The sequence below is a fragment of the Abrus precatorius genome, unplaced genomic scaffold, assembly GCF_003935025.1.
Source record: "Abrus precatorius isolate BTA unplaced genomic scaffold, Abrus_2018 Scaffold3, whole genome shotgun sequence".
Taxonomy (NCBI): domain Eukaryota; kingdom Viridiplantae; phylum Streptophyta; class Magnoliopsida; order Fabales; family Fabaceae; genus Abrus; species Abrus precatorius.
Genome location: NW_020874373.1, coordinates 8,092,981 through 8,114,474, shown reverse-complemented (window position 1 = coordinate 8,114,474; position 21,494 = coordinate 8,092,981). Strand labels below are relative to the sequence as shown.

Genomic DNA, 21,494 nt, shown 5'->3' with positions numbered 1-21,494 from the left:
ATCTTAATACAAACAATCTCTATAAGATAATATTTTAAGTTTTAGAAAAAAGTGTCATGATATACTTTTTAACAATTTAAAAAACATTTAATTATTTATTAAAAAATTTAAATTTTTTAATAAATTTAATAACTACTGAATATGTGTGTTCCAACTTAGTTTGATAAGGATTACCCCTTGTTAAAAATATAAATTTAATAAAACATATGTGTAATATATTTTATTTTAAATAATTTTATATTTTTGAGACCAATTCATTTAAGTACTGAATAAATATATGCAACATTACTAATTTAATATCTGAAATATTATTTTTGTTTTTATCGTTGTGTTTAATATTTATTTGATCTTAATTAGTAGCTAAAGGAATAAAAAAAATATAATTAAAAAAATCAGTTTTTTATGATAAAAATGTCATAATTAATAAATAATATAAAAAATTCTAAAAAGATAAAACAAAGTTAGATGATAAATACTTTTAACAAATTGAAAAAAGGGATTGCTTTTTATTTTCTTGTTTGGGCGAGGAAGTGAAAAGAAGGGCGAAAGAGGGTTTGGAGTTCTGAGGAGAACCGGTAAAGCGGGGCGTTTCAAAGGGTCTTCTGAGGCTTCATAGTTCATAGTTCATACCTTTCGGCGCGCGCCACCGAGAGAAGCAGCCTTCGCCTCTGCCTCTGTATCTGTACTCTCTCTCTCTAAGAATATTAGAATGATGATTGATTGTTTGATGTAGTCTTACACTGACAGCTACAGTTACTGACAGGGTGCATATGGTTTCTGTTGGTTCAAAAGCATTGGCGTCAACAACCTCAATGGGAGAGCACGACTGTGAATCCCCCAACCAAGCCAAAAGTAAGAAGGGAATGAGGAGGAAGCATAAGAAAGGGGGACTCACTCATGCCTTCGACGCTAACACCTTCCACTCACCGCCTCAACAGTCCCGTCTTAGGAAACAGCTTGACCCTGAAACAACTAAATACTTCTCTGAAATTGCTAATCTTTTTGAAACTGATGGGGTTGAATTGGAAGAACGATCAATTATATGTGCCAATGCTCTCGAAGAAACCAGGGGAAAAGAATTTGAAATTGCAACTGATTATATTCTTAGCCACACTTTGGAGACCATCCTTCAGGGCTGTGAAGTAGACCACCTTTGTGCTTTCCTTCACAGTTCTGCCAACGACTTCCCCTATATTTCAATGGATAGATCTGGTTCTCACGTAGCCGAGACTGCAATCAATTCTTTAGCTGCTCATCTTCAAGATGAGGATGTTCTCCCTCTTGTTGAGGATGCTTTAATCATGATATGCAAGGTATGATGTATGGAAATCACTGTTTATTTCCTGCCTAATTTAATTTTTGCTTTAATGTTTCAAATATATGGATGTAAGCCTGAGTGTTAACCACCAAACTAGATAGTTAATGGGGGCATAATTTTTTTTAATCATATTGCATTGTGTCTAGAGACATTGAGATCAGAGATAAAATTATGGGAAGACAAGAGGAAAACAAGGCTAGGAAGGCTGTTCTTTGGCTTTGAATGTGAATTCTTATACGTATACTTCTCATTTGGCAGGTGATTGCAGCAAATTCTGTTGATGTAATGTGTAATTGCTATGGTTCTCATGTGCTTCGAAGTCTTCTTTGCCTTTGTAAAGGAGTACCATCAGATATGTCTGGATACTATTTATCTAAATCAACTACAGTATTAGCAGAGCGATTGAATTTGAAAGAGTTTTCTTCAAAGAAAGATGATGCAACAAATTTTCAGCCTGGTTTTCCAAATTTACTGAAGTTACTCGTGTCAGAGATGTTAAAGCAAGCTAAGAAATGTATTAAGACACTGCAAGTTGACCAATTCAGCAGTTTAGTATTTCAGGTATGATTTACACCCACACACATATGAGGAGGGATTTTACATCAGTATAAATTACATTGCATCAAACAGCATTCAATAACTTTTTATTGGATAAATTTATTTCAAGTTAGATTGAAAATTCCTATCATCTAGAATTTTAGATAATATTTACAATTTTTTTATTAATCCAAAATTATTTAATACCTCTTTGCTACTCATCAAAATTGATGTGATGTATATATTTTTAAAATATATGAAAATAAGAATCTTTTGATTACATTTGTATGGTTACTCAAATGTTTTCAAAATTGATGTGATGTATATCTTTTTAAAATTTGAAATTTTAATTTTTCTTCCTTTGGTTGATTGTGGGGAGCTTGTGCAGTGTTTTACATTGTCTTAGCCTCTAGTTTCAAATGTTTCGATTAGTGGAGTTGATATTATGGTGGTGCTTCTGTGAGATGTAGCCTTCTTTTGATTATTTTCTTTGGATCTGCTCACCTTAGAGCTTTATCATACTGTAAAGAGATTCCAAAATTTATTCTTAACTTTGTTACCTCTTGGCTTAAAACATTTTCTATGATGCCATTATGTGCTTACTGTTGCTTTTAGCTTTTCTTTTCTATTCCTTTCATCCCACTGGATTTTCTTCAATTAATGGCAGACAACTCTAAGGGTGTTGGCTGGCAATGATGAAGAGTTGTTACATGTGATACCTATCCTTCTTGGCTGCAAGGATAAGAGTAACGCAGAGGAAGATTTTATAGAAAAAACAGCAGTACTGGAGCTCAAAAATTTGTTTAAAGAAGCCAAATTTAGCCATCTGATGGAGGTGAGCAACATACAGATTGGGGAAAACTGTCTATAATTAGCTAGAGCAGTGCAGGAGCTTGTGAATAATGCAAAGAGAAGTTTAATAGAAGCTACATGTAATTATATAGTTCTCATTTTAAAGATTTTTTTGAAGAGAAGTTTCATATGTTCCTTTTAAACTGTCTATACTCTATTGTAAATGTGATTTTTTGCTAGTGTTTTAGCATAAAAGCAAACTAGAATTGTATATCTTCTTTCATAGTAACCTTTGCACAGTTATAATCACAAAAGAAATTTTGTTAGTCCCTAAATAATTTCTCTTCGTGGACAGTGATCTGAACATTAGATATGTTATGCTCATCAGTTGTTTTTGTGATACTTAATACAACCTTGTTTAATGTATATTTTCATGGCCATTATATACGTAACAATTTTGTGCTTGTGCATGTTTTTATGGAGGTATCAATGATTAATTTTTCTAAAGAGGTTTTGAGATAATTATTTTTTCTAAATCTTTTGCAGGTTGTTTTGGAGGTATCTCCCAAGGCGTTGTTCAATGAATTATTCACTAAAGTTTTCAGGAATTCCTTGTTTGAGTTATCATCTCATCAACATGGGAACTTTGTTGTTCAAGCACTAATTTCTTATGCAAGCAATCCAGATCTGGTATTATGCCTACTTGCCTTTTTGTCTAGCTTTTCAATCCTGAACATTTTCCTCATCTTGTTAACCGTGGCCACTGATTAATTTAATATTCTTTAGGATTGGTTACATAATATTGCAATTTACGGCATTTGTTTCTTGACAGATTTTTTCCCCATTTTTGTTTTAATATTTTCAATTGTTTGGTAGATGGAGTTGATTTGGGAGGAACTTGGGCCAAATATGGAGGATCTTCTCAAAATGGGAAGGTCAGGCGTTGCTGCTTCACTAGTTGCAGCCAGTGAAAGGCTTCATGTTAATGACCACAAGGTTTGCATTTTATTTGCAGTGTTATGTTATGTGGATTCCTATGAACTTAAACATGTTTGTGATTCTAAACTAATTTGTTGCTTCCAAAACCTAACCACTTGCCTACAATGATTGCGTCAAATTGAAAAGTAAATGGTTTTAATTGCGTTACATACTGAAGTTATTTTACTTTCCTAATGGTTTTAATTGCATTACGTACTGAAGTTATTTTACTTTCCTAATTTTGTTCCTCATCCTTCTGAAAACTTTAATGGGCATTTTATTTCTTTGGGGCAGTGTTGTCAAGTCCTTTCTGAAGCAGTGTGTTTAGCTGGTGAATCTCCAAAATGGATTGTTCCACGACTATTGTTTCTTGATAATTATTTCACATGTGAAGATAAGTCCAATTGGAGCTGGCCAAGTGGTGCTAAAATGCATGTCATGGGTTCTCTGATCCTGCAGACAGTATTCCGGTTTAGAAGTGTAAGTGGATTCCAGAATCCTTGTTTGATTTTAAAAGATTATTAATGTTTAGCAGGTTGGGCCAGGGGTCTCCCTGTTTAGAGGCAATTTGTTTTTCTATGTGTAAAGCTTAGATAGTGGTGCACATCCAGATATTTGGTAGTGTGGTGAACTTTTTATGGTATTGTTTATGTCTTATGCATATTGTGGGAGTTGATGGATGCACTATGCCATAAATTGCTTATAGCTAATCTTTGTTATATTATTTAAACAAGTGCTAGTTTTATCTCATGTTTATGTGAAAATTTTTATTTATTTGCTATATTCTGTTCTCCTGCATTTTATTTTTATAGGAATGTATACTACCTTATATCACCAGTATAACTTCCATGGAAGCAACTCATGTGCTTGAAGCAGTGAGAGATGCAAGAGGATCACATGTTATTGAGGCATTTCTATGTTCAAGTGCTTCTGGGAAACAGAAGCGCAGATTGGTTACTAAGTATGTCTACTAATTACATTTCTTGTTTTTGTGTTCTCTGGGAAATTCTTATATATGCTAAAGGGATAAATGTTGTCAACAAGATTTTAAATTATGTTTTCTATTTTTATTTAGAACACCAAAATTTTTCATCATGTCATGTGACTCTGGGATTTGTGTTCAACATTTGGATCATAGGTATTAATATGTGCACATAAGATGAGAGCAATTATTTGGTTGAATTCTATTTTATTCAAAGCTAGATTTTTATCCCTTATGGTTTAGGATCCATTAGATAATGCTTTCTTTTGACCAACACCAAATGGATTGAAATATATATTGAGATACTTTCCAAAATTGAGAGGGGGTTAAATTCCAAAATTGAAAGTTGGTGACTCTAGTACTTTTCCTCCATCGTTTTTACCTTCTAGCATATTTTTTAGAAAAGCTACAAGTTGAAAATATCAAGAAATTTGTATGTAATGGATTTGAAAATCATTTATTAATGTCTTTATTTTTCCCCTTACGTCTAACTTATTTTGTAGACTACATAAGCATTTTGGAGAGCTTGCACTCCACTCATCTGGTGCTTTCACCATTGAAAAGTGCTTCACTGCCAGTAATTTGTCACTAAGAGAGGCTATAGTGTCTGAGATGTTGGCTGTCCAAAGTGAGCTTTCCAAGACAAAGCAGGGCTCTTACCTATTAAGGAAACTAGATGTTGACGGGTATGCTGTTGGCTATTTAATGTCTTGTGGAATGTCCAGATTACTACTTTCCATTGAGAAAATATTTTTAACCTCGTCTTCTCAAAGCTTATGCTAGATGACATCTGATGGAACTTCGTAGTGGTGTATGTTGTTGGCTTTCAGATTTGAGTTTATTGAAGTTAATCTTTATGATTTACTCCCTGCTTTATTACAACAGATTTGCTGCCAGTGCTGATCATTGGAGGTCGAAACAAGCATCCAAAGAATCTACTTATAAAGATTTTTATGCTACATTTGGTTCCACTGGTACAAAGTCAAAGAAAAATGACGCCTTTCTTGCTGACACTTTGAATAGTAAATCAAATCAAAAAACTGTTAAGGAAATGAGGAAAGAAATTGACCAATCCCTAGGTTCTCGTGCACCATTTCTGAGCACTCAAAGCTTCAAGGGAAACCCAAAAAGAACAAAGCAGAAAAGTAAGAGAAATACTCAGATTGGTGGAGATGATGATAACTCTAACAGGAAGAAGAAAAGGTCTAACAAGGAAAAGGTTGAAAGTGGGTACGATATTGCTGCTACTGCAGCAACCAAGAAGACTGTGAAGAAACGACAAAGAGATAGTGGCTTTTCTGAGGTTTCTCTGAAGAAAGTGAAGGCATCAAATGCGTAGAATGGAAGGCAAATTTTTTTACCTAAAGGAGAAAGTGTTTTAAAGAAAACGATGGCATTAAGCTTGTCACTAGGGTCCCAAATATTTAATGCATGAAGGTTTGAATGATTTCCTCTTTGCGTGTAATTTTGTATACTTTACCATGTCATATAGACTATGCAACTGGAATGAGCAATCGCATGGAGAAAGTTAGTGCAAAATATGTTTTTTTTTTTCCTCCGACGAAATTTTTTTTAACTTCTGCTTCCCCTTCACTCCAGTATATTCTATGCATTTTGTTGAATGAATATGACTGGTGCAAATCTGAAGATCATTCATTCCTCTTGTTTAGAATACCAATATCGTATATTTTAGGTATACCAGAGAACTCAACAAGCTTGGTTAGCAAAACTGTAAGATTCAATGTAAATTATAATACATATAAACATAGGCAGTTGGAAGGTGAGACACAAGCATACACTAACAGTTATGGTTGTTTTGGAAGGCCTAATGGAAACGAAATGAAAGAAATAAAGATCTGAAAAAAACGGGCTGTTCCAATTTTGCTGTATTGTTTGTTCTGGCTGTCAACCATATGTTGGAGGATTGAACCTGCGATAGAAATATGATTTTTCTGTCAATCGTAGGGTAGCTGCGTATAATGGAAAAGGCTTGAAACTGTTAATGCAAAGAGTTACTTGTTTTGTGTGGGATTTGATTTGCTTGGAGGTATCCTTCGGAAACTGGAATTCACCTGCTTTGAAAGAGTCTTCCTATGAGCGAGCAAATCCACTAGAGCACGACGAGAAGACGAAGTCTTGCTTAGGGGCCACGAATGCACTTCTATGGATGGGCAAACCTCAGCTTTGGTTCTTGTAGACCGGGTTGATAATAACAGCGACAATGTAAGAGCAAGAGCAGCCAGTGCTATGGACCTGCTCTTCATGGTAGGGAAGGATCTTGGTTATTACGGTTAGGAGGCTTGTTGCATAGTGGGTGAAGTGTTAAAGCTAAAAAGATACGATGTTTTGATGGTGAATTGTGAATTATATTAGTGTTGATTCATTCTTTATTACTGTCTGAAACGCTGACAATATGGGGATCTGAAGCCATTGGGTTCATGTGGGATCATGTGCTCAACTTTTGACTGTTGCATCTTGTATTGTGAGGACTTTGGATTTGGTGAAAATGGTGACAGAAACTTCAGAGTGGTCATGTGATAAGCCACGTGATGTTACTATATCTTTAAGCTTTAACTTTCTTGGAGAAGATATTGTCGATATTGAATAGTAGTTAGATGATAACTTCGGAAATCAGCTGAGCACTTCTTAGCAAGTAAAAGTGAGGTTGGTGAGTTTCCTGCTTTTCCCTGTTCATATTGAAGGCAACAAAAGCAAAGAACGAAAGAATATCTGTCCTATAGTTTTATTTGTCTTTATTTAATCAGTACCCACCTCACCCCACCCCAAGTTTGAGAGATTACTAATTCAGAGCTTTCCAGCTTGGCCATGAGGACAGTAGTCACCCTAACATTGCTTCCTCCATTGTTTCAAATAATTTCATTCTTCTACTCTGAAAAGAGTGTTTTTATGATGCTCATGTGGGCAGCTCATAACTGGATTGCACCTGATTAGAAAGTTAATACTGAGATGTTGTTAGTTTAATGGGTAATCAATCGTACTTGGCTTTTCCTTTTTGTCAAGAACCGTACTTGGTCGAATCAAATTGGTTTGTTACTAACCCAGGAAGCGGACAACTTAAGTTTGTAGAGTGAAGACACAAGTTCATCAAGCTGATAATTATGTGCAAGTTTGGGAAGCACGTTGAAAATAATGGAAACGTAAATCTAACATAAAAATTATAATTAGTAGGTTGAAATAAACGTAAGTTTACAATCACTTAAATGTAAATTCAAACACACTGTAAGGGCTGATTTTAACTTATTATGCTTATGCTTAAAACCAGCCCACCTTGGCTTGGGAGTGATATTAACGTTTTTCGTTATTTAACTATTTAAATCCCATTAATATTCATTGATGATGTTCGTCCTCGAGAATAGAAGAATTTCTGTAACGTACATCAAGGGCTGAAGTCCCGTTTGAATCCACGACACCGTTTCTGCAAGAATCTCTTCCTCTTGTAATCTTTTTCTTTATTTTTAATCAAATTATAACTGTTTTCTGTTTGCTTGGTAGTACTCATTCTAGATCTGTTGATCAGTAAAAAACCCCTTAAATTGGCAGGCAAAGATAAACCCTTTTTTAAATTAAAAATGATATGGGGGATTAAATATGGTTCCACGGGAGAAAAGAAGTTGTTATCTTATAATTATGTTTCTCACTCTGCTTAGGAATATTAGGATATTGGTTTACCTTAAGAAAAACACTAATCTGTTTACTTTAAGAATAAGAGAATGCTTGAAAAAGTTTACATATAGTTTATAAAAATTTATGATTTTTATAAGTTATTTTTTGTTTATTTTAGTAAGCTTTGAATAGATTATTCAAATAAGTTTTTTTTAACTTATTCTAAGAAGTTTGATGGTAAAAACCTTGAGAGCTCATTAAATAAGTACGTAATTATGCTGTTTAGCCAAATATTACTTTCTTTGTATTTTCACTGTCAGTTCTGCCTTGATTTGTAAGTTTTATCATATAAGATTGGATTTCTGAGTGGGCTTTTTCTTTTCCTTTTCCTTTTCCTTTTTGGCATTATTAATTATAAACATAGCCGTTTAAGCTTGTGCTAAGTCTAGATTTGACGTACTAGTATGATAAATAAGAGAATCTTAAATCCACCTTCCAAAGAACGGCAATTCTTCCCTTAATAAGCAAATGCGAATGAAAAAAACCAACAACACTGCACTTCAACCACCAGATCTTGTTATCTTCATAACAGGCACAGTAATTGTGATATCTTTATAAGGAGATATTGATCATTACCTTTTGCTATTCAAGCCAGTAAATTCAAAAGGTTAGAAGCTATTATTTTCCATTTCAAGCCTCTCTTACTCGTTCGTTGTGTTTCTCTGCGTATTAGAATGCAAAAAATGCCCGTTACTTTGCAGCTATCAGGTTTCAGTTTCTCTAGAGGCCTTCTGCTTTATATTTCTGTTCTGCTCAAGTTTATAATGAATAAATCTCCAGAACATCAACAATATCAGGCATGTTATTATGAAGCCTATGGATTTGATCTACAGAAGGACTTTTCCCAGGTACTAACAGTTTAGTTATTGGTTTTCTACCCAGTTACCACTTGATGAACTTGTTAATAGAGTTTGTGTTGAAGTATGCTATTTTTCTTTTGCACATTGAAAGATTTAAACAAGCATGCTTCAACTGATAGAACAATAGCAAGAGCTCCAAATTCTGCACTAAATGTTGCATTTGAATTGTTTTTAATTACATTTTGATCACGCAGCACATCTGATTCTTTGCTTTGATTAGTTCTTGGAGGAAGCAAAGCAAAATGTAAATGAAGAAAAGCTAAAGAATTCATCAGTGCACCCAGAAGAATCTGGGAGAACAAGATTGGAGAAAGAGAAAAAGGAGAAGAAATCATGGAAAAGTTTTCTGATGTCATGGTGGAAAGGTGACAAGAAAAGTAAGCATCCAGCGGAACCCACAAACAATAATATTCAAAGAAAGCTTGATGGGAAAAGGAAGGGCCATGTTTCTGGTCCAATGTATTACTGCGGCAAAGGTCCTCATGTGAAGCACGGACGTCCAACTTCTGGGCCTCTCACAAGTCTGTTCAAATCCACAAAGAGAGAAGAGAGTGAGATTCCATATATGTCTCTTCACCAACAAAACAGCCCTCGTGCTGTGCAGAACTATGGGCCCCTTTATTTGGTTACTTAAATGTATGCATGCATGCATGTACCACTGGTCCACTAGAGTTGCAAATTCTACTGACACAAGCTTAAAAAAAGCCTTCTTCATTTTCTGCAGGACAATGTAATTGATCAGCTTTATATGTGATGAAACTATTAATATTTTGAATTTTAGTATGAGCTGTATGGGCACGTAGTTGGAGTTTATTTAGGGAATGGATTTTTGGGTCCGCTTTAGTTGCTAGTTGCACACTCAGTCTTGCATCCCACTTCTTATTACTGAAATTCTTTCTTTGCATCTTAATCTTTTGGGTACGAAGTTTCAGCCACTAGAATTAGACTAATGGTGATGGAGTTGGATAGTTTGCACGAGATTATACTCTCAATCGTCATTATCACACAATCATTCCCAAAACCAAAAAAAATTAAAGACATAGTGAACACGAATAATAATGTACACATTTTATCATATATGATTCTCTCTCTCTACCCAATTTCGGATCAAAATGTTCAAAATTGAGGCAATTATAGCATGAAGGCGAAAAATTGATCCCTTAAAAGCTAAGATCTTTGAAGTTCAGATTCCATCAGTAAATAAATGAAGCATAAAATCAGGCGAAAAAGTGAGGCCTTAAAGTATTGACACTAGACTAGAAGTTCAGCTTTATTTATATCTTGTTATCAGTCCAATTACAGTGTGACCTTCGCTGACTGATAATAACATTCAGCTAGACAAAATCTCTTAATTACTGAGTAATTCCAATGCAACAACATGCAAATTCGTCCTGGCAAACAGTGGTAAGACAATTCGTCCCCAATGCTTTTCACTTAACAATGAAGTGGAATTTGGTCAGGCTAATTGTAATTTGCAAATGAAGGTCAAATTAAAAAAACGAAATATAACTCATCTTCAATCAAAGAAAGCGGGTCATTCTGCTGTATTACTACAACAAAACCTATATTTTATACAAGAAAGATATTTGAAACAATTACTCTCCTTGGCCATTATCTGCACAACTATTGGAAGGGCAATAGCACAACTACGAGAGCACTCTATGCAAAAGGAGCTCTGAGCTCTCAGGAACCAAAAAAAATGTGGCATATGTACTTCTTTAAGTAAAAATAATAAATAAAAAGAACATGATTGGCAAATTCCTAGCTCTGTCCTCCGCCTGCTTGTTCCACATCTACAGAACTAGGACTCCAAGGATTCAACCTTCTATCCCTGCTTAAAAGCCTCTTCAACGACCTCAATCTCGCTGCCATTGGCGATTTAAGTTCATCTTCCGCAAACCTGCTTGCAGAAGGCGACAAAGAGGTTGAAGTGATCTCATTGGGTATATCAATCACCAACATTCCCTGACGTCTATTGTCAGCCACCGAAGAAGATGGCTGAGAAGCACTTTCTTCCGAAGAAGGACCACCAGTAGAACTTATTTGGGTCTGGTCACCCCAAACCAACACGTTTGTGGGAAAAGTGGGTGATTCCACGTTATCTGCGCGTGACGACGATTCAGTTATTTGTTCAACTTCATTATTGGAGGAGTCACTGCCAACGGCATTCCTGCAAAGAGGGCAAGTCGAATGGGATTGGAACCACATATCAATGCAATAAACGTGAAACCCGTGATTGCATTCAGGCAAAAGCCTCGCCTTTTCTCCGTCCACAAGCTCAGAGAGGCAAACGGCACATTCCAAACCATCCTTGAAGTCTTGGGATTGGAATACCAATACGGGCAGTGACCTGAGGAGCGAGGGATCAAGTCCCCTTCGAAGAGCACCGTCGTGACCAGTGGCGAAGGAAAAGCGGCGGCGGCGGCGGCTCCGAGATTGGGAACGAGTGATGTCTGCAGACCATAAGCTTCTAGAACAGAACTGATAGAAGAGAATAATTACAACTAAGAAGAAGAGGAGTATTGTGACCACCACCATTATCTTTCCGGTTAAATTAATGGCTGGGGAGTCACCCAATTTATCAGTTGCCACCGACGAGTCACCCATCACGCTTCTTACTTAAAAAGCAAAGCTTTCGGATGCGAACTTCAAGACCCAGATGCAAATGGGTGTGAAGAATGGTATTGGAATTGAGAATGTTGTGAGAAGAGGAAGCCGAGTTGGTTTTATGAATGAGAAGGTATGGAAGAGAGTTTAAATTCAAAAAAGGAAGTAGAATGAAGTTGAGAAGAAGACGACGGCATTGAATTGAAGTCGAATGGTCTAACTTGGTTGATGCTGACCCAAAAATGGAAAAGTAATATAATTTGAATCAGAATTGAATGTTGATTTATTTGAGAAGATGGGGTATCCCTTTCTTCCACGTCTACGGGATCTTTCTTAGTTATCTTCTCGTTCGTAAATTCAATTTCAAACCATTAGCCGCAGCCTCTGTATCTGTACTATTCACTTTTGGGCTTCTTTTATACACAAGATCAGAGATAAATCATCTTTAAGTGTTTGTTACTTCTTTTTAGTTATCTTATTTTATTATTAGTTCAAATTCTTACTATCAATGAGGTGATGAATTAATAAAAATCATGATAAAATAACTTTTTGTCTACTTAACTTTATATATTTTTAATATTTTATAAACAACTATTTTAAAAATATAATTTTAAATTTTTATAAAAAATATATAAACATTTTTAAAATTATTTTAAGAGAAATATATTTTTTAAAAAGAACTTCTAAAAATTATTTTAATCATTTTATAAAATATATTTTTAAAATTTGAATAATATTATGTTTAAATATTATTTATATTTTATTCTATTATTTTGTATTTATTTCATACATCAAATAATACATAATATTATTTATTTTACTATATCAAGTATCAACATTAAACATTAAATAAAATAAAATCTTATTTTTTCTTTATCTCATCCTATCTTTATGGCATTATTTCCTATCGACTTAGCAGCCTTAGTATTCAGTAATACATTAACCTTTTCCTTTGACCCTTCCAATGATTTAACACCATCACGCTCCAATTCAAATGGTTCAATTCAATGTATAAATTTCTGTAGAAAGCGACATATAAACTAATAAAAACCTTCTTTTTTCTACTTTTGTTAAAAATGAGTCCACCAAGTAATACACCTCTGTATTAGAATCAGTTTTTATTTATTTATAGAATGAATTTCTCACAAGTTGCTCGCAAAAAGCACTCCCTTCAATCCAATTATGTGTGACACTGTCATTGTGGTCATGAAATGGCAAATAAATTGAATTTGGATTTTCGTGAAATTGATGGAACTTGCACTTTTGTTTTTTTGGGAGTGTCCTTGTAACAGTTTTCCTATCAATTGCCCAAACAACAATGGTTAATGCATGATCATTTAGAATCGGACTATAAAAGAGCGAGAAATAATTTGCAAATTTGGCTTGGCTATGACCAATTAATGATGGAATTAGACCAAACTTTGGCACTCCAAGTCTACAACCACAACCCTGTCAAAGTAGATAACAGACGACGGAGCTTATGGTTAAGGACTTGAAAACGACTTCTTACCTTGTTAACTTTAGTGAGACATTAACTGAGGTTTGCCAAATGCATACAAGTACGATAGTCCTTTGTTTAACAAGTTTTATCAGAAGCAGGTCCAAATTAGTGAAATAAAACTTCACTATCATAGCTCGTCTCATTTTTTTTTTCAAATCACTCAATTGTTTATAACTGCTATATTAATATTAAAAATGTTAATGAAAACGGTATAACTATAAGATGAAAATGAAATTATATTAAAGTTTGAAGGGTAAAAAAATGAATTTTCGTATAAGTAGATGCAAGCTTCATTTTACTTTAAAATAGCAGTTGCATGTAAATTATTAATAAAATCACATTAAATTAATTTATAACAAAGGTTTTATCTTTTATGATATTGATATTTTAATGTGATAAAAATACATTTATAATGAATTTAGAAATTTTCTAACTGTATTTTTCTTTGTAATTAGATCTTATTTAGGCTGAAATCTTGGATGTTATATATTGGTATTCTCTGATATGGTTTATATTTTTAGTTGGTGTTAATATAGTAAGTGATTAACATATGCTAACTCATCTCATTTTCATTATTATATCTGTAGCATTCAATTTGTAAAGAAAAGTGCTGCATAGTACGAAAAATGTGTGCAGGAAACATATACAAACACCTCATTTCTTTTCTTTCTTTTTATTTTTTATTTTTTTAACTTGTGATTTCTATCCGACAAAAATATAGGTATAGTCTTTCTTGCATTTCGTACCAAGTTTTAATTTTATCCTACCAAAAATACACGTATTATCTAAGGAGGAACTATTTTACAGGAACATAGTCTTGATAAAAAACTAGGAATATACCTAGAAACTTAAAGGTGGGTTTGAGGTTCCACATAACCATTCAAACCATTGACTCCTTCTGGATGACCCATTCACAATATGCACGTTTGGTGGCTAATGGGAAGAAACTTCGAAGAAAGAATTCCTAGTCTTTGACAATAACCATGACAGCACCAGTGACTCTTTTTTTCTTTCTTTTCCTTTTTAAACTTCAAAGACGTTGATTCAAGTTTTATTATACTTGTATTGATCTATATTTGGTTATGATGGGTTCTTCCCATTATGATACTTTTGACTTCTAACTGATCAACGAATTTGCACAAGTTTCAGTTAAAACTCAGTAGAGGATATATGCATGAACCATACGAAGCCGAGTCCTTTCTTTACTTTTTCTTTTTGTTCATTTCGTTAAGCACCAGCTTAACAAGGAAAAGTCAAAAGTTTCAGTTACTTTAATGACTATAGGTCATAAATATAAGACCGAACAATTTACCCCAAATGAATAATACATTAATATAAAGTAATAAAGATCAGGGTATTTTTCTAACCTAGTAATCTGACATGAATTTTAATTAATAATATATATTTGTTTTGAATAATAAAAATATATTACGGATATTCTTTTCACATATTTTATGACGGGCAGGAAAAAGTAAAAAGAGAAGAATTTGGGCCTTGAGATCGGAGGCCCACGAAGGGATGGGGGGTTGAATTGGCATCTTACATTGATAGAGTGTGAAACTCGCTGTTACGTTATCCTATTTCAATTTGTGGTGTGCGAAACAGGTTGTTGTTCTTGGCTCCCTCCCTCTCAGAACGAAAACGACGACGCATTAGTGGAGAGAAGAGATGCACTCTATCTTTCCCTGAATTCCATTCAATCTCTTTGAATGAGCTCCCATGCCTTTGTTTGGTAACTACGTTCTTCTCCCTTCAATTCATGAATTTTTTTGTTATTTATTTATGTGGATTATGATTGATTATTAATGTTGTGTTGTGAGCAGAGATAACGAATGCACAACTATCCTTTCGATATTCACTCGGAGCCCCAATGCCATTTCATGCGAAAGGGTGTTGGATTTCCGTTGAGCAGCATAAAATGGAAAAGTTCAATGTGATTAAAGCAGTTGCTACCTTTGAACCAAAGACTTTGGCTGCAGAAGGAAACTCCAACAACAAGTTGGAGGTAAGTCTGAGTTCTCCGGGCATTCTGCTTGAATTTTCTGACGAAGAAACAGAACAACTTGATGACAGGGAGAAGTTGAGAAGAATGAGGATTTCAAAAGCTAATAAAGGAAACACTCCCTGGAACAAAGGAAGAAAACATACTCCTGGTACTTTTTTCTTTCTTTACTTGTTCCCCACTTCAATCTTTATTTTATCATCTTCCATCATTGCATCTTTTTTTTCAATATGTCACCAGAAACTTTGCAGAAAATCCGGGAAAAAACACGCCTCGCGATGCAGAATCCTAAGGTGATGTCATGTAAGCATATTCTTATGTCTTTGTTGAATAAGATTTTCGTATTCTCTCCACAGCATCCATTTTAATTCGATGCCACTTACACATTTTACAATTTAGCCTGCCTCTGGTTTCACTTTTTGTGCGTAAAGTAGAAACTCTTAAATAGGGAAAAACTGCAAACAATTAAAGCTCATCTCAACAAACCGTCAATGTTATGTTCTCTCTCTTTTTTTCTCTCTGATAAAGCACACAATATCTGACATTCAAAATTTATTATCCCTTCTCTGGTGTAATTTTAAAATGTTGTAATCTTATTTAAATGTATTTTAATCTGGATTAAATGGTAACTTAATTTATGATTAATTTGTTGTAAATGAGGACGTAGAATGGTTAGAGTTTTTCAATATAGATTTCTTAATCGATTTTCTTAGCAAAATTTGGTAATGCAGGTCAAAATGAAGTTGATTAATCTCGGGCATGCACAAACGTAAGTATATACCTTTCCATGTTTATTGTTCTTACTACTAAATACTGTTTCTTTGTTGATTAGTTTTTTTATCCAAAGAATTTTACTGTGTTCAGCCTTCTTTATTGATTGCACAGTACAGAAACAAGAATGAAGATTGGCGCTGGAGTGAAAATGCGATGGGAAAAGAGACGTGGAAAGAAGATGGCGCAGGATACTTGCTGCTTTGAGTGGCAGGATTTAATTGCAGAGGCTTCTAGACAAGGCTATGTTGGTCAGGAAGAGCTGCAATGGAATTCCTATGAAATCTTCAACGACCAGCTGAAGCAGGAGTGGTTGGCCAGCGTTGAACAAAGGAAACTAAAAGCAAGGACACCAGGTTGCAGAAGAAGACCCAAGTCCCCTGAACAGAGAAGGAAAATTGCAGAAGCCATTACTGCAAAATGGGCTGATCCTGTAGGTGTATATGTTAAATACATTGCAGTTGGGTGGTTTATAGTTTTTATAGCTCCTAAATGTTTTTTAGATCTTGCCCTAAGCTAGCACACTAGTAGATTGTAAAATCAGATCTTATTAGTTGTCTGTTAGAAAGACATGACATTTCTTAGACTCGTATGTTCAATGACTTGGCATGTATTGATAGTTTGAGACCATTATCTTTTCTTATTATTCTCCTTGAGATTTTATATGTTGGGACAAAGCTCTTGTAGTTGCTTTCTGTAAGCTACCTGGATTAATCAGAATAAGAGGCTCAGTAGTAGTAACTTTTTTTTTAGCTGTAAAACCTTTCTATGTTGATCTGTTTTACAAATTGTCTTCCAAATTCTAATAAATGCTGAATATTGTTAAAAGGTTAGGTCAAAGGTCCTTGGTGTGAATTCTATTTGATACAAAAGTTGGATTGGGAAGGAGGACGTGCAGTTAAAATAGTCAAAAGTCCAGACCATAGGTTCCATGTTTTATCTGATGAAGTTGTAATCTAATGACACTCATTTTTTGTGTTTGTCATTGTTGCCTTATGTAAAAAATAGACGTTGATATGTATGTGTTTGTTCCATCCTTGTCTGTGGGCTTTGACTCGCAGTCATGCATGTCACAAATTACTTCTTACACCAAATGGTCTTCATAAGTTTTGTCAAAATATTGTACCCAAACTAATAAACTTCTGTTAAGAATCAAAGCAGATTTGGGAGTAATTTTTTTTCTGTTACTACATTTCTCTCTTCAGGACTCACATATTTTTATGCTAAATTAGGAATACCGTGGAAGAGTTTGCTCTGCATTGGCCAAGTATCATGGCACTGAAGCTGTAGTTGAAAGGAAACCTAGAAGAAAGCCAAGTGATGGTGCACAACCCACCAGGAAGAAACCTATAGCAAAAAGAGATACTAATACTAGCATCCATGTTAAGAGTGGCTCCAAAGTTCATAATCCTGCCGTGTTGAAAAAAATCAAATCCCCTGCCTATAAGGATCCTTTGGTGAATTCTAAGCTTGAAATGATAAAAAACATTAGAGCACAGAGAGCTGCTGCAGAAACCAAACAAACTGAAGCTGTTGAACGAGCAAGGTAAACTCATTTTTTACTGACAAGAATCACTCCAGAATATTATACTATGCGTTTCAATTTACTTCTTTTATTGGGTTCTTTTCCATTCTTCACTCAAAATTTTGTACTTCCAATGAACTATTTTTTTATGGGTTAATGTTGGTTAATTCTGTTTAGTTTTGGAGATTAGGTCAGAGAAATGCAGGTTTTAATTTATGTTGTAACGCTGATTTATCAAGAATACGCAAGAAAAACATTTTGCATTGTTGATTCATTGCCAAAGATGGCTTAGAACTAATAGTTCATTATCTAATGGATTTTTCTGTTCTAATACTCTATCTATTTATCAAATCTGTTCTGGTTCTCCTGTATTCATTCATGAAATTATGTGTTATGCACAGACTATTGATTGCTGAAGCTGAGAAAGCTGCCAAGGCACTTGAGGTTGCTGCAACAAAGAGTCCCATTGCACAGTCTTCTCTGATAGAAACTAGAAAGCTAATAGCTGAAGCTATTCAATCACTTGAATCCATTGATACACAAGGTATAACTTACAGTAATGGTCCTTCAGTTGGTTTGAGTGAGGTCAATAAGGAAGAAGGATCGGCATTTGAAGTTCTAAACCAATCTCAAATGGTGGCCCAAGTAAATGGGCGCACAGAATTAGCATCAAGTGACTACAAGTTCTCTGAAGATTTTGGCAAATTTTCGTTGGAGAAGCCAGTTAATGGTGATCCCAAACTTCACCTAACCAATGGCTGTGCATCCTTAACTTTTAGTTTGAGTAGCCAGATAAAGGAATCTAGTCCATCTAGTCAACAAAGGGAAACAGAGCAGGGTCAGAGCAACGAATACAAAACAGATCCTTCTCCAACTGTGATGGGAATTCCGTCCCTTGAAGATGAGATGGTATCTAGATCACCTATAGTAACTAAAAAGTGGGTTTGCGGAAGGCTTGTTGAAGTGGCTGAAGAGAAAAAATAAAATGGGTAAAGCTTCACTGAGTTTTCAAACATAATACAAAGCAATGTCATTATTTGTTGCATGTTATGTAGATCACCATAAAAGCCACAAATATTTTATTCTTAACAGCGTGATCGCAGCTTGCTCATCCATGTCCTGAAATCATGAGTTGAGTTGTATCAGCCCCGGAACAGCCAAGTGTAGGCAGATCGATGGAGACTAAAATAGCTATCTCTAAGGAAAGGGAGCACATAGATCACAGGATCTTCTTGACTTAATCATGTTACATTAAACTGAGTTTAATCATATGAATATTTTGTTACATTACTTTGTATGAGTTGATTGCATGAGTACTTTATGTTTAGTTGTGTAGCCACTGCGGAGATTTGAGCCCGAGCAGTGGCATTTTCCAGTCAGGTAGGACAATCTGTTTATACTTGGGGGTCACACCCGAATTATGTAGAGTGGGATAGTGTTGGCTAAGGGTCTACGAATTTCTCTTTTACTTCTAATATTTGGACTTCTCAATTAGCCCCTCAAATACAGTATGATAAAAATTCTCTAGCTTTGCCCCTTTGTTGTAGCATAGTTAAACATAAGTTGTTTGAATTCTAACGAGTAATATGAATCGTTGGCTGATATGCGTAAAGACTATGTCAAGATTGTTTACTCATCCCTCCACCCATCCCTAGGCTTCCTGGACGTATACAGACAGATGAAAAAGGGCTCAAAAACGGAATAAATGTCTTTTTTCCTTTGCTTACACTAATGTTGTTGCAATTTGTAAAAATTAGTTTCTTGAAGATAATGTATGATAGAGACAACAATTCTTCTCATAATTTGAGGATTTTTGTGAGATTGTCCTATGTGAGATTGTGAGTTTGAGTTTTATTTTTCTATGAAAATTGAAACGGGGTTAATTTTTCAAAAAGATTAGATGAGAATCATGCTACTTATCTCATGGACTCTCCATATATTAAAAAGTGACAAAAGAATGTTTTAATTATGTGTGTTTTAGTTTTTTTACGTTAATTTTTGTATAATTTTAAATTTGTTAAAAGATACTTAAATTTATTGATTGAATATCTTATTTCTTTATTTTAAAAATTATGTTATTAATTTTTTATGATGTTGGTGGTTTTGACCCGGAGAAACTTGCGGACTGGAGAATTGTTTTGCTATTCTTTTCAACAACTATTTATCGTCGAGTGAAAATCACGTGAACCTTTAAACAATGAATGAGATTTAATAAATAAGAAACCATTTACATAAATTTTATTATAAATTCAGGAATCTAAAACAATTTCCACAAAGAGTATGTTAGTAACATTTTTTAAAACGTTGATGTCAACTGATATATTTATCGATTTGTTAGTGTATTCAAACCAGTGTGAAACAAGTATCGTGAGAAACAAATACGCAGAGGGTGTAAATTATGACACACGGCTCAATTTGAACTAAGATAAGATCATGAGAAAGAACTAGATCATCAGAAATTAACAATACTGCAGTGCTTCAGCTTAGTTACAGTAAATCAAAAAACATGGTAGAATTATAACTTTGTACGTAAGGAAGCAACTTCCACGTAGAGGCAGGACAGATTCTTATCTTGCTTCGAGTGGAAATCAAGTGAATACATGTTTATGTATGCTACTTAAAAGTATATTAAAAATGGAAATATCCTGTTATTCAAATGAATAACAAGTATGCTAGTTTGAAGTTTCTTCATTCTTTGCAAAAGGTCTCGTGAATGATTGTTCAAAACTATTGCCATATAACTTATTTTTTCATCTTGCTTTAGTTGTTATTTATCCCTTAAATTTATTTATATATGGTTTCTCTCATTTGAGTCTGACTTTGGTCGTGTCAAATAAATGATCATGGCCCGGGAGAGGATGTAACTACGAAACACTCCTCTCAAATTTCAAATGCTTCTGAATCAAATAAATAAATTAGAGGACCTTATCTCAGTTTTATTCATTACAAATTGGACAGTGAACGTCTCTATTGTACCATGTCATAGCTAGGAAGAGCTGAAAAGCTGCAATGTACGAAGTTTCTTTTCTCTCTTTTATTTTTGAAAAAAATATCTATGCTTGGAGGAGTTGGCGGTGGGGGATTCTATAGACTTCTCAATCTGTTTCCTCTTAGTTTCTTTGTCTTCTTTAGCTTTCTGAATCTCTTTTTCTACTTCTTCCTTCTGAAAAATCACATGACACAACAGAGTTCTATTCAACCCCACCTAAAAAAAGTGATTATTGAGAAGTAACTAAATGAAATGAAAGAGTTGGAATATGATTACGCGGAGGATGTCAGGAAGTGGAGGCTTAACTCCATGAACTGCAGCCCGGTCGGAGGGCTTGGATGTGACGAACTTGCAAGAACCAGGAGTGATGTTACTGCTAAGCTTCAAGTTCCGCCCAATCGTAAATACAACTCTTGTCTTCCCCATCTCAATTCTCAATATTTGGATTTTGATCAAATTTCAGAAAATGCTGGCATTTACACAAAGCTTCAAATTATGTGTCTTTGGCTCCTCAAAATCTGACTTAATCGCGTAATGCTGGAGGCTTCCACATGTATTGAAGGCACACGTGGCAGCAACGTTCATAACTACGTGTCTCATGTTACGCCAGCTTAGATGGATCATTTAACCATGATTACTCTTCTTGAACCATCTATGTACCTTTTTGACACACTTTTTTTAAAATTTATTTAAAATTAAAAAATACAGAAAAAAAACGTTGATTAAGATTGAGAGAGAGTTGCATAATTATTTTTTAATAAATTTTATCTTAAACGAGGATATTTTTATTTTTTTATTTAATATATGTAGTATTAATTATTAATAATTTAATAAAGTAAGCAACCTTTATCAACTCTCTAGAGACTTGCCAGTCCAATAAAATAGCGTTTGGGTAGTTGGACCTGTCCAACAGCAGCCAACAGCAGCATGCTAGAATGGGCTTAAAAG

At 34.5% G+C, this 21,494-nt stretch overlaps 3 protein-coding genes across 5 annotated transcripts; 2 read left to right on the top strand and 1 right to left on the bottom strand.

Moving 5' to 3' along the window:
* The first annotated feature begins 498 nt into the window (after positions 1 to 498).
* Positions 499 to 10,035, top strand: LOC113861316 (pumilio homolog 23). The gene is made up of 11 exons (XM_027494057.1): positions 499 to 682; positions 764 to 1,313; positions 1,577 to 1,879; positions 2,523 to 2,690; positions 3,194 to 3,337; positions 3,524 to 3,643; positions 3,920 to 4,105; positions 4,438 to 4,586; positions 5,111 to 5,293; positions 5,493 to 9,139; positions 9,346 to 10,035. Exons 2-10 carry the CDS (start codon positions 771 to 773, stop codon positions 5,944 to 5,946), a joined length of 2,250 nt encoding a protein of 749 aa, XP_027349858.1. The 5' UTR covers positions 499 to 682; positions 764 to 770; the 3' UTR covers positions 5,947 to 9,139; positions 9,346 to 10,035.
* Positions 10,036 to 10,912: 877 nt separating this feature from the next.
* LOC113862101 (RING-H2 finger protein ATL60-like) lies at positions 10,913 to 11,758 on the bottom strand. The gene has a single exon (XM_027495243.1). It carries the CDS (start codon positions 11,756 to 11,758, stop codon positions 10,913 to 10,915), a length of 846 nt encoding a protein of 281 aa, XP_027351044.1.
* A 3,057-nt stretch (positions 11,759 to 14,815) lies between these two features.
* LOC113860854 lies at positions 14,816 to 19,153 on the top strand. 3 transcript variants are annotated; one of them, XM_027493384.1, is made up of 8 exons: positions 14,816 to 14,991; positions 15,083 to 15,412; positions 15,502 to 15,554; positions 15,993 to 16,030; positions 16,147 to 16,465; positions 17,265 to 17,578; positions 17,959 to 18,546; positions 18,650 to 19,090. In XM_027493384.1, the coding sequence occupies exons 1-7, from the start codon at positions 14,979 to 14,981 to the stop codon at positions 18,539 to 18,541; spliced, it is 1,650 nt and encodes a 549-aa protein (XP_027349185.1). In that variant the 5' UTR covers positions 14,816 to 14,978; the 3' UTR covers positions 18,542 to 18,546; positions 18,650 to 19,090. The 3 variants fall into 3 exon arrangements, with proteins under 3 accessions (XP_027349185.1, XP_027349184.1, XP_027349186.1); XM_027493385.1 differs by having other exon boundaries at positions 14,829 to 14,991; positions 15,083 to 15,264; positions 15,340 to 15,412; positions 17,959 to 19,077; XM_027493383.1 differs by having other exon boundaries at positions 17,959 to 19,153.
* Positions 19,154 to 21,494: the final 2,341 nt, after the last annotated feature.